Source organism: Felis catus, chromosome B1, assembly GCF_018350175.1.
Source record: "Felis catus isolate Fca126 chromosome B1, F.catus_Fca126_mat1.0, whole genome shotgun sequence".
NCBI lineage: Eukaryota > Metazoa > Chordata > Mammalia > Carnivora > Felidae > Felis > Felis catus.
Genome location: NC_058371.1, coordinates 198,788,516 through 198,805,340, shown reverse-complemented (window position 1 = coordinate 198,805,340; position 16,825 = coordinate 198,788,516). Strand labels below are relative to the sequence as shown.

General features: G+C 60.3%; 1 protein-coding gene across 2 annotated transcripts in view; it reads right to left on the bottom strand.

Annotated features, from left to right (window-relative positions):
* The window catches only part of NSG1 (neuronal vesicle trafficking associated 1), a 31,758-nt gene extending 16,145 nt beyond the window's left edge, over positions 1-15,613 (bottom strand). Inside the window, exons 1-3 of one of the 2 annotated variants that reach the window (XM_045056597.1) lie at positions 15,591-15,613; positions 13,990-14,144; positions 10,341-10,457 (exon numbers count right to left, since the gene is read on the bottom strand). In XM_045056597.1, the coding sequence (XP_044912532.1) occupies positions 10,341-10,457; positions 13,990-14,118 (246 nt within the window). In that variant the 5' untranslated portion in view covers positions 14,119-14,144; positions 15,591-15,613. Of the gene's footprint in view, positions 1-10,340; positions 10,458-13,989; positions 14,145-14,455; positions 14,614-15,590 lie in introns of those variants that run through there. The other variant, XM_023253315.2, reaches the window with a different exon arrangement.
* Positions 15,614-16,825: the final 1,212 nt, after the last annotated feature.

The window sequence follows — 16,825 nt, the reverse complement described above, 5'->3', positions numbered from 1 at the left end:
AGACGGTGGGGGGGGGGGGGGGGGGGGACAACGACTAGGCCTCAGTAGCATTTAAAACTTCCCAGACACTTCCCGTGCACAATCTAAGCTGAGGACGAGGTAAACGGGGTAAACCCCTTCTGCATGGGATTCCTGGAGCCTGAGGGCTGCTGAGCTCCCCTCCCCCCACCCAGCCTGGGCACTCCTGTGCCCAAACACCACTATTAAGGGTAGCTCCAGAGACTGCCACTACACTCTGCACTCTAGCAGACGGTTAACCACGGCTCGTGGACTCCTGACAGCTCCCGAAGGCAACACCATGGGCTGCATTTTACCCTCGGGGACGCTGAGGCTCAGACGCATAGGTGACCGGCCCAGGGCACACCGGCTGGGTAAGCCGAGTGGTGTCTCCCAAGGACATCCAGGTCCTAACCCCTGGAACCTGTGCACATCATCTTCTACGCAAAAAGTGACTCTGCCCCTGCGAGGAGACCTCCTGGAATATCTGGGTGGGTGTGAGCGAAGTCCCAGGTGTCCTTACGGGAGGGAGCAGAGGAGACAGAGCAGGGACTGGAGGACACCGGCCCAGGTGGAAGAAGGGGCCACGAGCCAAGAAGCGTGGGGGCCGTGGCTCTGGTGGCTCCAAAAGCCCAAGAGACTGAGCCCCCCAGCGGGAGCCCCCCAGCGGGAGCACCTGCCAACACCCGGATGCAGCCCAGTGACACTGACTCGGGGCTTCTGACCCCCCAGGACCGTAAGAGAATCCGTGCGTGTTGTCCTGAGCCACCCAGGTGGTGGCACTTTGTTACAGATGCCCCCGGGAGCTCATTCACCTCCTCCGGAGCGCAAGGCCCCAGTGCGCGCCGAGGGAGACAGGGAGTCACTGGACCCAGCTGGCCGGCGGCCCATCTTCTCAGCGAGTACTTGCACCCGGAGCCAACCCCGAGCATCCCCACGTCAAATGGAGCACAAGTTCAGTTTCTAGAGGTGCCAGTCGGTCTGGGTTTTGTGAAGCAAACGATCACACACAGGAAGGGGGGGGGGGGGCCCGGGGCTGCTGTGCCCCCCACGGGCTCCTGGAGGCCTGGAGAGCCTGGGCTGCCAGACGGACGGCGCCTGCTGTCGCCTGCGCTCGGGCGGGGCTGTGGGCAGGGGTGGGGGGCAGGGAGCCCCCGCGCTGGAGAAGCACCTTTTCTTAGAAGCAGGGCTGTTCTTTCAGAGCCGTCGTCTCTGCCGGGCACCCCGGGGCCCAGTGCTGGCGACGGACGCTCTCCCTGGCCCACAAAAATGGTTTTCAGGTTTGTTGTAAAACCAGGAAGAAAACAACTGTATGATGATAATGGGTCCAGCCTGGATTATATTCTTCAGACCGAGACAGTCAAATGCTAACGTCCTGTTTTCTTTTCCTAAGGACGAAGGGGCTTACGAAGGCAAAAAAGGGCCCCAGGGCCCTGCCTTCTTCCACCTACAGAATCCCAGGTGGCTGGTGGACATTCTCAAGAAGGTGGCTACCTTGACCTGTCCTTGGCCCCACCGCATCAGCCCTGCTCTCCGCTGCGTGGTGTGAACTCATCACGACTCGGGGGGGGGGGGGGGCAGGAGGAGGAGGGGAATCCCTACTGTGCTTGGGGAAGACGTGGGGGCGGGGGGGGGGGGTCTGGGTCTCGGAAGAGGAGCTCATGAGGGCAGCAAGGGTGGAAGGCGTGTTTGCAGAGGAAGAAGGCTGTGCCAAAGCCCAGAGCATCAAGGGACGCAGTGCGTTCGGCCAGTGTGGCTGGCACATCACATGTCCTGCAGGAGGGGACCCAAGCCAGGTGACACAGGTCCCTGTCTGCCACATCAAGAAGCAGGAACCCAGACGGTTCCTGGGCACTTGCAGAATTCCAGGAGGCAGCCGCCTCTTTGTGACAAGTTACCATTTCTCACAACACTAGGAGGCTCCAAGTCAGCTGAAGGACACGTTCGCCACCGATGTGTGCGTGCGTGTGAGCGAGAGTGAGTGAGAGGAAGCAGATTCTGCATCACCCCCAAATGTGTATCACTTCTGTGCAGCTGTCAGTAAAAGCTCCAGAGCAGGAGACCGTGGGAGGCAATCACAGCTGTTCTACCGGAGCTGGACTCCTGGCCGTGTCCACCGGCACTTGCCGCGTGGGGGCCCAGGCCGTGCCTTGGGCCGCGGCCTTCAAGGGACCAGGGGCCAGCCCAGCACAGGGTGTCCGCTGTGTTTGTGCCACTGACTCTCCGGGAGCCAGAAAAGGCTACAGATCCCTCTCCGAATCATGCTCGAGATACGACAACACCATACCTGGGACGGCGCGGAAAACCCATCGTGCTGAAACATTGTTGTCAGAAGACCGCAAAAGATACAAACTGATGATACATATATACTTGTTTCTTGATTAACATCAAGCAAGATCTGAGAAATACCGTGATTTCAAAGAAAGGAGGGGATCCGGGCACCAGCTACGGCGTGACACAAAAACACCAGTGCTCTGCACCGGTGAGGGTCACAGGCAGCACTCGCCCTGCTGTCGTTCACTGCCTGCGGCCAAAGGGAAAGGACTTGAACTCCGCAAACGGAAAAACACTGCTAAAAGAAATCAGGGAAGACGCAAAAAAAACAGGGATCCCAAACAGCCGAAAGCAATCTTGAAAGCAAAGAGTAAGTGGGAGGACTCATCTTCCCCAATTTCAAAACTTACTGCAAAGCTACAGTAATTAGGACAGTGCGGTACTGGCATAAGAATAACCCTATAAACGGGATGGCACAGAGAGTCTAGAAATTAAACCCTACGTCAAGATCAACTGGTTTCTGAATCGAGTCGCCATGCCCATTCAGGGAGGCAAGAACAGTCTCTTCAACAACTGGTGTTGGGACAACTGGCTTTCCACAGACAGAAGCAGCTCGAAGCTCGACACCTACCCCACACCATCCACAAAAATTAACTCCAAATGGAATAAAGACCTAAATGTGAAAGCTAAAGCCGTAAAACTCTTGGAAGAAAACACAGAGGTAAATCTTCATGACCTCAGACTTGGCAGGGGGCACACCTCTCCTGCTGGGGGCCCCCGGGAGAGGTCAATGGTGTCTTAGAAGTACCACCGAAAGCACAAGCAGCGAAAGAAAAAATAAATCGTACCTCAGAACGTTTAAGTTTTGTGCCAGATTATGTTTTTGTGCAAAGACATGAAAAGGCGACCCACAGATAATAGCAAACATCTGCAAATGACAGATCTGATGAGGAGCTGGTGTCCAGAACGCAACTCAACAGCACAAAAGCAACCCAGTTCGAAACGGGAAAGGACTTGAACAGACACCTCTCCAGACAAGAGGCACGAACGGCCAGCCAGCGCGGGGGGAAAAGCACTCAGCGTCATCAGCCCCCCGGGAAATGCAGATCAAAACCACAGTGAGACACTGCCTTGCAGCCGCGAGGACGGCTAGAATTGAAGGGACGGAGGATGACAGGTGCCGGCGGGATGTGCAGAAACCGGAAGCCTTGCACACGTTGCTGGGGGTGGGGGGGCTGGGGGGCGGTGCAGCTGCCAGAGAACACAGCAGCTCCTCGGTGTGTCAGACACAAGATCACCGCGCGAACCGGCAGCTCCGCTCCCGGGTGCAAACCCAGAAGAACGGAAAACAGGTGTTCAAACAAAAGTTGCATGTGAACGTTCACAGCGACACTGTTCCCGCCAGCCAAGAGGAGGAAATGGCCCCAGTGCCCATCCGTGGATGAAGGGATAAACCGGACGGCCTAGCCATACTACCCAGTATTAGTCATAAAAAGGAACGAGGCGGGTGCCTGGGTGGCTCAGTCAGTTAAGTGCCCAACTTCGGCTCAGGTCATGATCTCACGGTTCGTGGGTTCGAGCCCTGTGTCGGGCTCTGTGCTGACAGCTCAGAGTCTGGAGCCTGCTTCGGATTCTGTGCCTCCCATCCTCTCTCTCTGTGTCTCGTGTGCGCTCTCTCTCTCTCTCTCTCTCTCTCTCTCAAAAAATAAATCAACGTTAAAAAAAATTAGAAAAGAAAAGAAGAAGAAATGAGGCACCCATCTGCTACGACAGGGATGATCGGTGAAAACACACCGGTGACAGAAGCCGGTCACAGAGGGCCATGTGTTGTATGGTTCTATCCATGTGAAATGTCCAGAACAGGCACATCCGGAGACAGAATGTACATCGGTGACTGCCCAGGGCCGACAGGGCGAGGAAACGGGGTGACTGCTAATGGGCAGGGGGTCTCCTATCAGGGTGATGAAATGTTCTGGAACTACACAGTGGTGATGGCTGGGCAACAATGCAGATCACATGTCACTGAACACTTTGAAGTATAAAATTTACGTTACGTAGGTTTGACCGCACTAAGCAAAGATGGGCCAGGGAGAGAGACAGGAGGCAGGCAAGACACAGGCTGGGGCAGAGGTCCCGGCAGCCCAGCCCCAGAGGCAAGACGGAGCTGAGGGATGTTTTCTGGAAAGAACAGCCAGGAATGGATGGCACACAAGATGTGGGCCTCAGGGTAAACTTTATAAGGAAGGGACCACGTACCCTGGATTCTTAGGACAGTCCTGGCTGCTGGTTACCGCCCTGGCATCCCCAGTGTGCAGTGTCCACGGTCACTCTCAAAAGCGTCCCAATCTGGGCCATAAGTTATATAGCCACTCAACTTATAAGACCCTGGTCCACACCCTAGTTCTCTAAGGATCAGTGGGGAACGGGGCAGCACCCCCATTTTATAGGTGGGGCTTCCTCTCCTGCTGGGGGCCCCTGGGAGAGGTCACTGCTCAGGGGGGGTGGGACTGGGACATCCAAAGTGGGGGAGAGCCGGCCCGCAGGTCCTGTGCAGCTGCCGGTGTGGGAGACAGAGCTTGGTGGGCTTTGGGGTGGCAGGTGGATGTGGGTCTGAATCCTGTTTCCACCCCTGGTTAGCTGGCTGCCCATCCGCCTGCTCCTTAACCTCTCTGACCTTCGTTCCCCACCTACAAAGTCAAGCCAGCGAGATCAACCTTCAAGACTGTTACTAACACAAAAAGGAATGACACTCATAAAACTCAGCGCCTGAGTCGGCTCTGGGTCGATGGCTGCTAGGTTCTCCCTCCTCCGCTCCCTCTGCCCTCCCCCCTCAGGGGGGAGGGGAAAGGAAACGTGTTTTCTGCTGAGTAATGCAGTAAAAAAAAAAAAAAAAAAAAAAAAAAAAAAAAAAAAAACTTGGAAAAAATAGGATGAATCCTGACATCTTCAAGCATGTGCAACACTAAATATTTTAGGTAACCGACAAAAAAATGAACACACAGACACCCCCTCTCCAAGATGACTCAAACCACTTATTATCCGATTCTGGATGAAGCCCCCACTCGACAGCTGGGCCAGAAAACCGTGGGCTCTGCCACCGCAGAACCTGGCATCCAAGTCCCGCGGGACGCTCGGCTGAAGGTTACGGGGGTGTCCAAACAATTCTGGGATCTCCAGTGCCGCTGCTTGGAGACCTCCCCCACTGCCGAACACCAAGGAAATGGTGTTGCCGTTCATAAATATTTAACAAATGCGTCTCGAAACACACCGGGGGATCACTGGAGAGTGTGGAAAACAAGCCGGGTGCGCAGGAAGCTCAAGGTCATTAAGGAGGTGAGAAGAAGGTACCAACCACCCACAGAATCATTTGTGACGGGATGCAAAGGGATGCCCCCACCGTACGATCCACCGCCAACACAGGGGGCCATTTAGACGAACTCGGTCTCTCCTCCTAGGACATCCTCCCAGCTCTGCACGGACCACGAAAGGCGTTCACGTGCAAGGCTGACCTTGGAATCTCACGGAGCCCCAGAGGAAACACGGCCCCAGGGGAGGGGGTGCAGGTTGCTCACCCAAACCCTTGACTCACAAAGAGAAGGCATGTGGGTCTCAGAAATGTCAACAGCTCTCCGTAGTGGCAGCCACAGAGCATAAAGGGCTCAGGAGAGCCCCGACGGAGCCTTCCTTTAATCTGCCTAATTACGGTCCCTCCATCTTCCAAGATGGGAGGGGGGCGTTAAGCAAGCAGCCCCAGCTGCACCCTGACACCCCGCCCTGCGTGGGTGAGTGGGAACACGCGACTGAAAAGATGTTTAGGTTTACTTAATTTGAGAACCATCTCAGCCTGTGTTTATTCTCCGCATAAATACACCTCCAATTAATTAAACGAGCACTTCCCTCCTTGACTAACCTCTTCACAAGCCTAGGCTTTTGGCCGCTGCTGGGTGATTCATCCAGCAATCCCAGTGTGGCGGAGTCTTACAAAACCCTCTCCCCATCAGCGGTTACCTAGCAACCAGCCTAGCAACCTGGGAGCCAAGAGATTCATCCCCGAGCGATAACCATAAAGTAACATCCAAAAAGACAACTCGTCTCAAGGATGCCGTCCAAAGGTATATAAAGAGGAGGCCCAAAGCAGCCGGCTTCCCCGCTCCCGAACCGCACAAATTAGAGACAAAGGGGGACACGTTATTTACTTGTTGCTCCAACGGCTGAAAGACGCAGTTCCATTCCCGCAATTCACACAGAGAGACGAAAAGAACGGAGGCGGTGGCTGGGCTGGGAGCCACACAGAAGCCGCCCAGTCACCGAAAGGATGAGAAAGAGGTTCTGTCCAAAGCAAAGCTGTGACGGAGCCCCCAGCACGGCCCAGGGTGGAGGCCGAACCTTCCATCACAGATCCGTCTCCGGGTCAACCTTCCCCCCCCCCCAAGTTCCCCAACCCTCGGCCAGCTGATGCGTCGCAGGAGGAGCGTGCCTTATTGTGGGCTCCACTCAGAGACGCCAGACACCTAATTGGGCAAGAAAAGGCTGGGAGAACATTCCAGAACGGTGAACACCATCAGCACTTCAGAAAGGTGCCGGCCCTCCTGAGCCTGCCCTGCCCTTGTGCTAGAATGCACCTCCAGCCACGAAGGGCCACGGGAGAGCTCATCGTCACAAGGCACATTCCCAGGGTCCAGGTCCCTCCGCTAGAATCAAACTTCAGGTGATTCTACCGCAGGCGGCCCCCGACCACACTTAGAGGAACAGTGCACTGGGGGCCTCCCCTCACACGCAGACTCCACAGCAGACGCGTGGGGAACCAGGTTAACTCTCCCTCCCTGTTGAGAATGGTGTCGGGGCACAAGCCCGAGGTGCCCACAGAACGCAGGTCCTTCAGCTGTGAGCGTCTGGCCCACAGGCCTCCAGGTCAAGCTGGCCAGGCCACACGGTTCAGGTGGCAATCTGCCCCTGACCGTGACCTTGGGGGTCATCTGCCTGGCCGGGAGGGAACCGGTGACACGTGGCAAGGACTTACATCCACATACAGCCCAGAGAGAGGGCTCCATGGGGAGCTGCCTTACTCAACAAGCAAGGGTCCGGCGGGAAAACCCTGGAAATCTCCCCAAGTCCCCATGCACTCTGGGGCCCCCAGCATGGCTAGTCACCCAGTGATTCATCAAGCTGTTCCCGTGCCTATATATAGCCCCAAAGAGGAGGGGCTGTCATCCTGGCTGGCAGAGAGAGGCCACACTGCTGGACCTCGCCAGGACATCTGGTCACACCTAGAGAAGCATGGCCCAAGAATGGCCCCTCAGAGGAGGGCCCCGGGCGGAAGGGAGCCTGGACAACGTGACACGAAAGGAAGAGACCAGAGAAAAACGATGCTCGCCCTGGAGAACACTCGGGGGTACGTGGCCCACCACATATCCCGAGGCTGCCAGCGAGGAAGGTGACTTGTTGACCCGGAGTCCGGCTCCCTGTTTAGATGCTGCTACTGTCTCCTAACATTTGGCAATGGGAACCCCAGGAGGGTCAGGTTAATCCCCGGAGGCTGCATGGCGGAGCTGGTATCTGAGCCGGGACTGGAAGGAGCTGGAAGGCGGAGCCCAATGGGGAGGTGTGCCTAGCAGGCCGTGTGGTGGAAAGGCACTGGCCTCGGAGACACGGACTAGTCCGAAGGACCCCAGCCCCCTGGTGACCACCTGGGACTCGAAAACCTCGTCTGTGAAACGGGCGAGCACCGCCCCCTCCGGGGTGGTCGTGAACCCTAAGGAGGCGGCAGGTGCTAAGCACACGGACTTGCCTGGACTGTTTATGCGGAAAACCGGGGAGACGGGCTCACTGCAGTGCAGTGCTCTACTGAGCGCCTGCTGTATACGTCACCTTCTCAGACATCCCCCAGCAGGAGGAGGCAGAGGTGAGACAGGATCCTGCCACCACAGCCCAGTCCACAGGGACGGGCTCAGATCTTCTGAGCCCTCGGGTTCTGGGCAACGGGCACCAGGTAACCACAGAGATGCTCGGCTGTGGCTGCCCAAAGCCCTCGTGGCCAGTGTGCGTCACCCGTGCCTTAAACAGGGAACCTGGGGACCTACAGCAGGTAAGCATGTGGGGAAAGCACCGGAGTTGGGGGACAGAGCCTGCACCCAAGGGACCACAAGAGACGATGGGCAGCCGTTCAGGTGCCACGCTGCACCCCACTCCGCGGGGACCTAAAACGCCAGGGCTGAGAAGGGCAAAGGTCAGATCCGGAATGAGAAACCCAGATATCCAGGTGATGTCAGCCATCAGAATGATGGATATGATGACCTTGAAACCGAGGTCATTTCTGCCTGGGCCGGCAGGCGGCAAATCCCCAGGGCACGCGCCGCGCAGGTCACGTGAGTGGCCGCAGATGAGGCACCTGCTAAGCCGGCTGGCCAGAGTGGAAAAAGACGTCGACCTTGAGTCAGTGCAACCCGGTCCCGGTCATGAGCTTAAAGCCACAGATACACTGCCAAGCCGGGAGCCACCGGACGAGCTTCTCAGCCCACGTACCGTGCTTATGGCACCAGCGGGAACCACAGACGTGGGCCTCTCTGCGCCTCAACGTTCCCGCCGGAAAGGGGCTCTCCTAGAAGTACCCACCTCTCGGGGCAGACAAATAACACGGGCGAACGCCCCGCGGACGCAGCAGATCGTGACTCTGACGGGTCCGCGGGCCAGGCAGGCCCTGCACGGTGTCCCTCCAGCCCACGAGGCAGGCCGGAGCGATGGGAAGGAGGGACTCAAGGTCACAGCGCACCCCGGCTTCGCCAGTCACCCCGCGGAGCCGCCTCACCTCTGCAGGCTTCGCTCGCACCTAGCGACCGACCCACGGGCTTTCGTGAGCTAGAACTGCACACGGTGCGTGAGGTGCTGTGGGAACTGCTGGGAGTGTGGGTGTGCGACCATCTGTGCACCCAGACACGAGCAGACTGCTCACATAGCCACACGGGGTGAACGGAGAGGCAGCCACGGCCCCTCTGCAAGGTCTGGGCCACCCAGTGGCGTCTCTCAAATCACCCCTTTGAATCTGGGTGACGGGCACCGTTTTACCACGTCTTGTTTCCCAAAGAACAAGTCCCCAGAAGATCAGTGTCTTAACTTCCTCCTCAAGGAGCCCAGCTGTTCCCACCCTCAGAGACCACCCAGCCTGTGGGGGAGGCTCCATTCCGCCCCCCACTTGGCTGGAACCCCGCCCCTTCCAACAGCTCTTCCCCCCCTAGAGAACCGTCCAGAGACAGGCCTCCCCCCCCTCCATGAGTGAGTGCTTCCAACGGCCCGTGCACAGACCACACTGGCCACCAAGCCCCGTGCCTCCGCACCCTGCCGGGGCCGGTGAAGGACGGAGGCTGACCCCCAGACAGCTGGGACTGCCCCGGCCCTCAACTTCCCCACCTGCAAGATGGGTTATAGACCTGCCCTCTGGGGAGGAGGGTCACTGAGCTCGGCTGGCACAAGTAAGGGGCCCGGAACCGGGTCTTGCACGTGGGGAGTAGGCCGCCTTATCTTTGTTAGTCTGCTTCCTCCCTGGAACTTTGGAGGTAAAGACTTCAAGTCTCGAAAGTGATTTTCCCCACGTGGGTGACCGCTGTCTAAAAGAAGGTTTAGGGGTGGGTTTTCCCCTTGAACTCATGGCTATAGAGAAGGATCCGGTGGCGGCCACAGGGGCGGTGGTGGGTGGTGAAGTCGGGGAAGCGGGTGGAGAGCACTTACCGTGAGGAGCACCGAGTAACGGACAGAGCTGTTCAACTACGCTGCACCCGTATACCCGCGACTAACAGAACACGGTGTTATATGCTGGAATTTTTTTTAAAAAGTCGTATGTTAAAATTGAAAAACATAAACACTAAAAAAACCCAAAAAGCCCAACAACACTAAGTTACGTGTGGTCATTCTGGAAAAGCAAGGAAATGAAGAAAACTTAAAAGCCACAGGGCTGGTTTTGCACAGTGGGGGTCAGCCAGATGAACCGTGTCTCGTCCCGACCCCCGTCACTTCGCAGGTCAGCTCGGCGGGCCCCTCCTGGACACAAAGCATAATCCCCATCGGGGGCCACTCACCTTAAACCTCTCGGTCACCCCCTCGGTGATGCTGACGGTGAACTCGGCTATCTTGGGAGGGCGCACTTTGCCCTTCTTGCGATCGGGCTCGTACTGGGTCTTGGTTTTCACCACCACCTTGTCGGGGAAACAGAGAAGCAGAGCGTCAGGGGTGCGGACAGATGCATCCAGACACAAAGAGGGTAGTCGAGTCGCTGTTTGGCCACCAAGTGTGTGGCAAAAAGAATGAGGACAGCCCCATTTATTGGAAATCTCGGTGCCGGGGCCTTCTAAGAAATTACCCGTTAATAACCCTGATAGTAGCCCCAGGAGGGAAGTATGATAACTCGGGGGCAGAGGAGTTAAGCCGATAGGTGGCAGGGTGGACTCCTGACACGGTGCTCATTCCACTCATATCGCAAGCCCAGTGGTCGGGAGAGAGCGCTTGGTTTCCCTTGGTCTCTACGCCGTGGGTAAAGTGAGGCAACAGAAATTAACCGTTTCCCTCCAGGCGCAGGAAGGAGCAGGAGCCAGCTCGCAAGGAAATCGACCTCGTGGCTGTCTCCACCCCACGATCCTGTCCCTCTTCTGCCCCTGCAACGGCCCCCAGAGGGTCTCCCTCCTCTTCTTCCCCTCTGCCCCCTGTGAAGTGGGAGAGGCATTTGCTCCCAGGAAACCGGCTCTACCCTGCCCCGTACACCCCCTTCCCCTGTGCCTCCCCCAGCTTCAGATGAGCCCTGGCCCGCCCTCCAGCCTCCTCCCTCGGGCTCCCGGCCCCCTCTTCCTCACACCTGCGGCCGGGACCGTTTCCTCTCCTGTCCCCACCGGGCAGGGAAGCGTCAAGAGCTCACACGTCTCCAGCCCCTGGTCTCCCACTTCCGGAAGCCAACAAGTGGCCGCTGGACTGCGGAGAGCCAGCGACCCCCACGCTCTTCCTCCCCCAGAGAGGGCGGCACGCAGCTTGGGGGAGACACTCGGGCAGACCTAGGAAGACCCAGCGAGTCAGGAGCTGGAGACATTGTCCGAGGGAGCCGGGACCCTGGAGCCAGCCTCCAGGAAGAAATCGGGAGAGAAAGCGGCCCGTGCCAGCCGCCACTGAAAAGTGACCCAAAGGCCACACTCCTGCTTTCTTCTTTGTTCCTTTCTGTGCGTGCAGCTCTCCAGACATTGAGAGGGAGGGCGTGCCTGGAGTGACAGCCTGGGCGCCCATGTGGGGAGGGGCAGCCGGCTCCGAGGCAGTGTCTACACATCACCCTACTGTCCCCAAGTCCCAACTGCACCTGACTGGCTGTGACCTTGAGCACGTGCCTGACCGCTCAGAACCTCAGGGTCCTGGCCCGCAAGCGGGAACAAGGCCTCTCGGACTGGGCTGCAGTAAGGAGGAGGAGGGAGCCCGGTCGGTATTCTATCAGCCCGGATCCCTCTGCATCTTCCACTGACACTAGGCGACCTTGGACAAGACCCTCTATTTCCACATCTGTACCACAGGGGCAGCAACGGTAGTTCCCTCCTAACATCAGCTCGTTAAAGAAACGTAAGCCCGTCCAGCACGCAGACAAGTGCCTGGCCCCTGACGAGCGTTCATCAGACGTCCGGTGAGATGCCCCGACGTTGCTGCCACGTGACTGCTGTCCCTGGGGCACCTCAGCAGTCAGTACACATGCTCAGGACAGATTCCACCTGGAACCCTGACAGCGTTCCCTGACCCCATAAGCCACGTCACCTGGGACAGGTGACCTCGCCCCCCTGAACCCTGGCTGTGAGCATCACAGCGCTGTTGTTCAGGTTAAGCGAGGTCTTGAGTGACAGATGTCTGGTCCCGAGCAGGGCGGGGCATGAGGGCCTGCCAGAAGCTTCTGTACCCGGGAGGAGTGTGGCCTTCGGCCACGTGACCTTGGGCACATCTCGCGAACTCTTTGAGAGTCAGTCTACTCATCCGTGACCTCTGAAATCTTCCAGCCTAATCATTGGTTCCTGCTAGAATTCCTGTCCCTGGAGCATCGTTGCCAGCTCCCTCTCTTTGTCTGAACACCCCCAGGGATGGGAGGCTCGTGCTCTTTCAGACCTACCTGGGCCACTTCTGGACGGCACAGCAGGTTGGCCAATGGATTGCACACCTGCCTGAAATCCCCCTCCCTGGTATAAGTCAACTGAGTGCCAGACAGTTCTGGAATGGAACAGACTGAGGGCCCAAGAGGAGGCTCAGGCTGAGCAGCGGGAGTCACCTGACAGAGGTGCTGCCTCAGGACGAAGCCTTCCTGGCACAGGCTGCCACCACTCTTGGGCTGAGCTGGGAGGGGAAGGTGGGGGCGGTGGGGCCGGGCTGAGCTGGCCCGCAAGTCCAAGTCCCCCGCCCAGCTGAGGCAGCCGGCCCCACCCCTCCCCCAAGCTCCTCGGGACCATCGGTGCCCCAGAGTGGCCCCACGTGGCCTGGGGGCACAGGTGCGACGAGTTGATCCTCTTGAACTCAAGACACCTGCTGCCAGCCACGATCCTGCCCCTGCCCCCCACCCAAAACACAGACAATAAAGTTGGGGGGGACAGAAACCACTCCAGAGAGCTGAGTAGGTCAAAGAGTCCAAGGAATCTTCCAGAAAGGAAGGACCCACCGCTGCAGATATTCCCCCCCCCCCCCCCCGGTCCCCGCCTGGTGGTCAGCAATCCCCAACGTGCGGGAATAAAAGACAAAGACCTGAGTCAGACCGTCCTCACCAGGGCTCAATGAGACAATACGAGGAAACGCACTTTGGGGAATAGAATGAGCTTAGTCGCGGCCAGGGTGGTTTTTAAGCAGCGGCAAGGTGGTCAGAACGGATGCCGTTTATTACCGTTTCAGGTTTGAGCTTTACAATACAATTGTGGAGACTTTCAAACATCGTATGTTTACCTTCTTAAGTGTTAGCTCTTGAAAATATTCTCCTCGGTGTACAGAAACTACTTGATTGGATACTGTATTGAAGAAAACAAGGGACTCTTCAAATCCAGCAAAGAAAACCCACTTTGGGGAAAGGATGACGAATGATTGATTGTCCCCGGCTACACTAACCCACACTAATACCCGGGCGAGCAGAGAGAGCCCTGACTTGAAGATTTCACAAAAGGAACAAAGAGAGGCGGGAGGCTCCCTGTAAGAAGGGACACCTTGCAGCATCCACAGCCAGTCTGGGAGGGGCGGGCGGAGAGGATGCGGACGGGAATTCAGCCCCTGAGGAGGGTCCATCTGGCCAAAGAGAGGGGCCTCCCCACCGCGAGGGGGCAAGTCAGGCTGACACCGCGCCACCTGGGGAGGCACGCGGGGCAGCCGCGCCCTTAGACTCACCCCAGACCCACGGCCCCCTGCTACCCTGAGGCAGGGCTGGGGCGGCGGCTGTGGCGCCAGGGACCTCTCTCGGACAAGACGCCCACGAAAATCAAGAAGGGACCTTTCCCCCACCGCGCTCCCCGGTCAGGACGGAGCTGTCACCCAAGGCTGGGGCGGCGGGGGGGAGCACGTCTCCCGATCCGGAATCCCGCGCGGGCACGGCGTCCTCCCGGGGGGCTTCCTCCCTCCGCCCGGGCTCGCCCCCACTTCGCGTCGCCAGCGCACCGCCGCGCGTCTCTTTTGTTGCGGCCGCCGCCCGAGACTTGGGGGTGCGCACCCGGCGGCGCGGGGGTGCCGGGGGGCTCTCACCTTGTCCGGGGGCGGGAACTGCAGCTGATTGACATCGAGGGGCGTCATCAGGGGGATGGTGTCGAAGCCATCCTCCAGCAGCGGCTGCTTGGTGCCCTTCTCCGCGAAATTGTTCCCCAACTTCACCATCGTTCCGGGAGACCCGAGGCTAGCGCCTGCGAGGGAGGGCCGGGCGGGAGTCACCGCGAGCTCGCCCGCCCCCGGGGAGGAGTCGGGAGGACGCCGACCCGGCGGGGCTGGGGAGGGGGTGGGGGTGGGGTCCCGGCCCCTCCCCCCGCGGGACCCGAGCGCAGGGGCGCACCGCGGCCGGGGAGGGGGCGCGCCCCGTCCCGGAGCCCCGCGCGGAGCCTTCCCACCCTCCCGTCCCCCGCGCGCCGTCCCCGTCCACCCGCCGGGGAGCCCGGCGGCCGCGGACCCCGCCCCGGGCGGAAGGGGCGGAAGGGTCGGGCCCGCCGGCCGCACTCACCCACGCCGGCTCGCAGGTCTGGCTCCGAGCGCGCCGCGAGCCTCCGCGTCGGCCGCTCCCGCGCGCAGCAATGGCGGAGGCGGCGCCGCGCGGGGCCGGGCGGGGGAGCCGAGCGATTGGGCTCGCGGCCGCTCCCTCCTCCCGCTCGCCGCCTCCCTTCCCGCCGCCCCCGGGGCCGCCCGTGCGCCGGCGAGTGCGCGGGCGGCGGCGGCGGCAACTCCGCCCTGACGCAGCGCGCGGGGCCGCACAAAGGAGCGCTCCCCGGGGACCCGCGGCCGCTCGGCGGCGGGGGGCGCCCCGGGAACGCGGGCGGGGGCGCGCGCGGCGCTGGGAGGCGCGAAGGGGGGGGCAGCCCCCAAAGTGGGGGGAGGGGCGGGGGCCGTGCGCGGCGGCGGGCACCCGGGAGGGGGGAGGGGCAGGGGGCGTCCCCGCGGCCAGGAGGCGCGGGTGGGAACGGAGCGGGGCCGGGCTGGGGGGGGGGGGGGGGACCTCGGGCCGTGCGGGGAGCGCCCTCCGGAGCTGGGGACGGCGCCCGGGCTGGGAGGACGCCCCGGCGGAGCGGGAGGGCTAGGTGCGCGGGGCAGGGAGAGCGCTTCGCGCGCCGCGTCGGAGAGACAGGGAACGGTTTCTCGGGTCCCCTCGGAAGAGAAAGTGGGGGGGTCCCTTCCCTGCAGCCGCAGCCCGGAGCGTCCGGGTCGCAGAGGAGGACGCTCGGGAATGAAGGGGTGGGGGTGGGGGTGGGAGTGGGGGGGGTTCGGCCGCTGTCGCAGCTGCCCGGACTAGGGCGTCATTTTGCAGACCTGGAGCCAGCCCTGGCTGCGGGCCTCCCCAGACGAGCCACCGCGCGAGGTGCGGCCTGCAGACCAGCAGCTGGAGGCGGGCGGCGGCTGGGGAATCGGTACCTTCCAGGCACCTGTCTGCTTGGGGCCCAGCGTCGGTGTCCCCAAAGTCCTTCCGTCACACCCCAGTCGCGCGGCCGAAGGCTGAGGCCGGGCCTTTTGCATCAGCCAACGGAGAACCACTGGAACCTGCCTCCCCTCCCCCCAGAACCGCAGGGAATGCACGGAGACAGCGGGAACAGCCCAGGCTAGGAACCCCACTTCCAAATCCCCAGGAGGGCCCCACCCCCTCTTACCCCCGGAGGTAATTCGATTCCTGCGCTGGCCCCGGTCCCCAACAGGGTCCAAGTGGGTCTTTGACCACAGGGCAGACACTACCCCCAGCCAGCCTGCGGAAGACTGGTGGTGTCCCAGGCCCCCACCCCTGCCACAGGGCTGGCGCCTGGCCACCAGCCTCCTCCTGGCAAAGGCCCTGAAGCCACAGGGCTGATGCAGCGATACCGCATGTCTGTGTGGGGTTCGGGTTTCTTATGTGGAACCCCAGGAGCCTCCCCCCTGACGCTTGGACACTCCCTGCAGCAGGTGAGGAAGGGAGTTAGAATCCGCTCAGGTGCCGGGCTGGGTCAGTCCCTGGTCTGGCTCAACTCAGCGGTCAGGAGAGACCACGTGTGCCTCATGGGGGGGGGGGGGGGCTTTGATCCCATCTCAGGTGCCAGCACTTTACAGACCCCAGCACAGGCCACACACACACACTCTGGTTGGAATCCCACACAGGCAGCTGCAGGGCAGGCCCCCTGGGACCCCGTGTGTACCCCTCCTTCCCTCAAAGGCTCTGCCAGCTGAGGAGGACGGGGACAGGGAGGACCCACGGTTCTACAGAGACAGCAGAGGACAGCCGATGCTGTTTGCTCCCTTTTGTGTGCCGTCCCGGGTGTTCACGGGGGGCGGTCACTGGGACTTTGGCGGTTTCGGGGGGGGGGGGTCCGAATTGGGCCTGGCCCTGAAGGATGCCGGGAATGCAGGCCCGCAAACCCACAGCCCACCCACCAGAAGCCGACGGAAGAGGGAAATGAAATGGCAGGTCCTTAGGTGGAGGGCATGGGAGACTCTGGATCAAGTATGTGATCACCCGGGAGCCAGACAGCGCTCTTGCGCGGGGAGGAAAAGAATGTGCCAGAAAATGTGTTTCCTGTAGCTGCCCTAACAGCTTACCACAAACCGGGGCTTAAAACTACAGAAATGTGTAGCCTGGCCGAGCCGGAGGCTAGAAGTCCTGAGGCCAGGGGTCAATGGGGCCACGCTCCCTGCTGAGGCTGCAGGGGCGAACGGTCCTGCTTCCAGCGTCCGGGCCCCAGGCATTCCTAGGCTTGTCCACGTCAGTCCACTGTCTGTCCCCGCGGTCACTGTGCCTCCTCCTCTCCTCCGTGTGTCCCCCGTGACGGCCCCGGTCATTGGATTTCGGGCCCACTCGGTGATCCCGGATAAGGTGATCCTCTCAAAATCCTTCACTGGGTTCCCGGAGGACACGTTC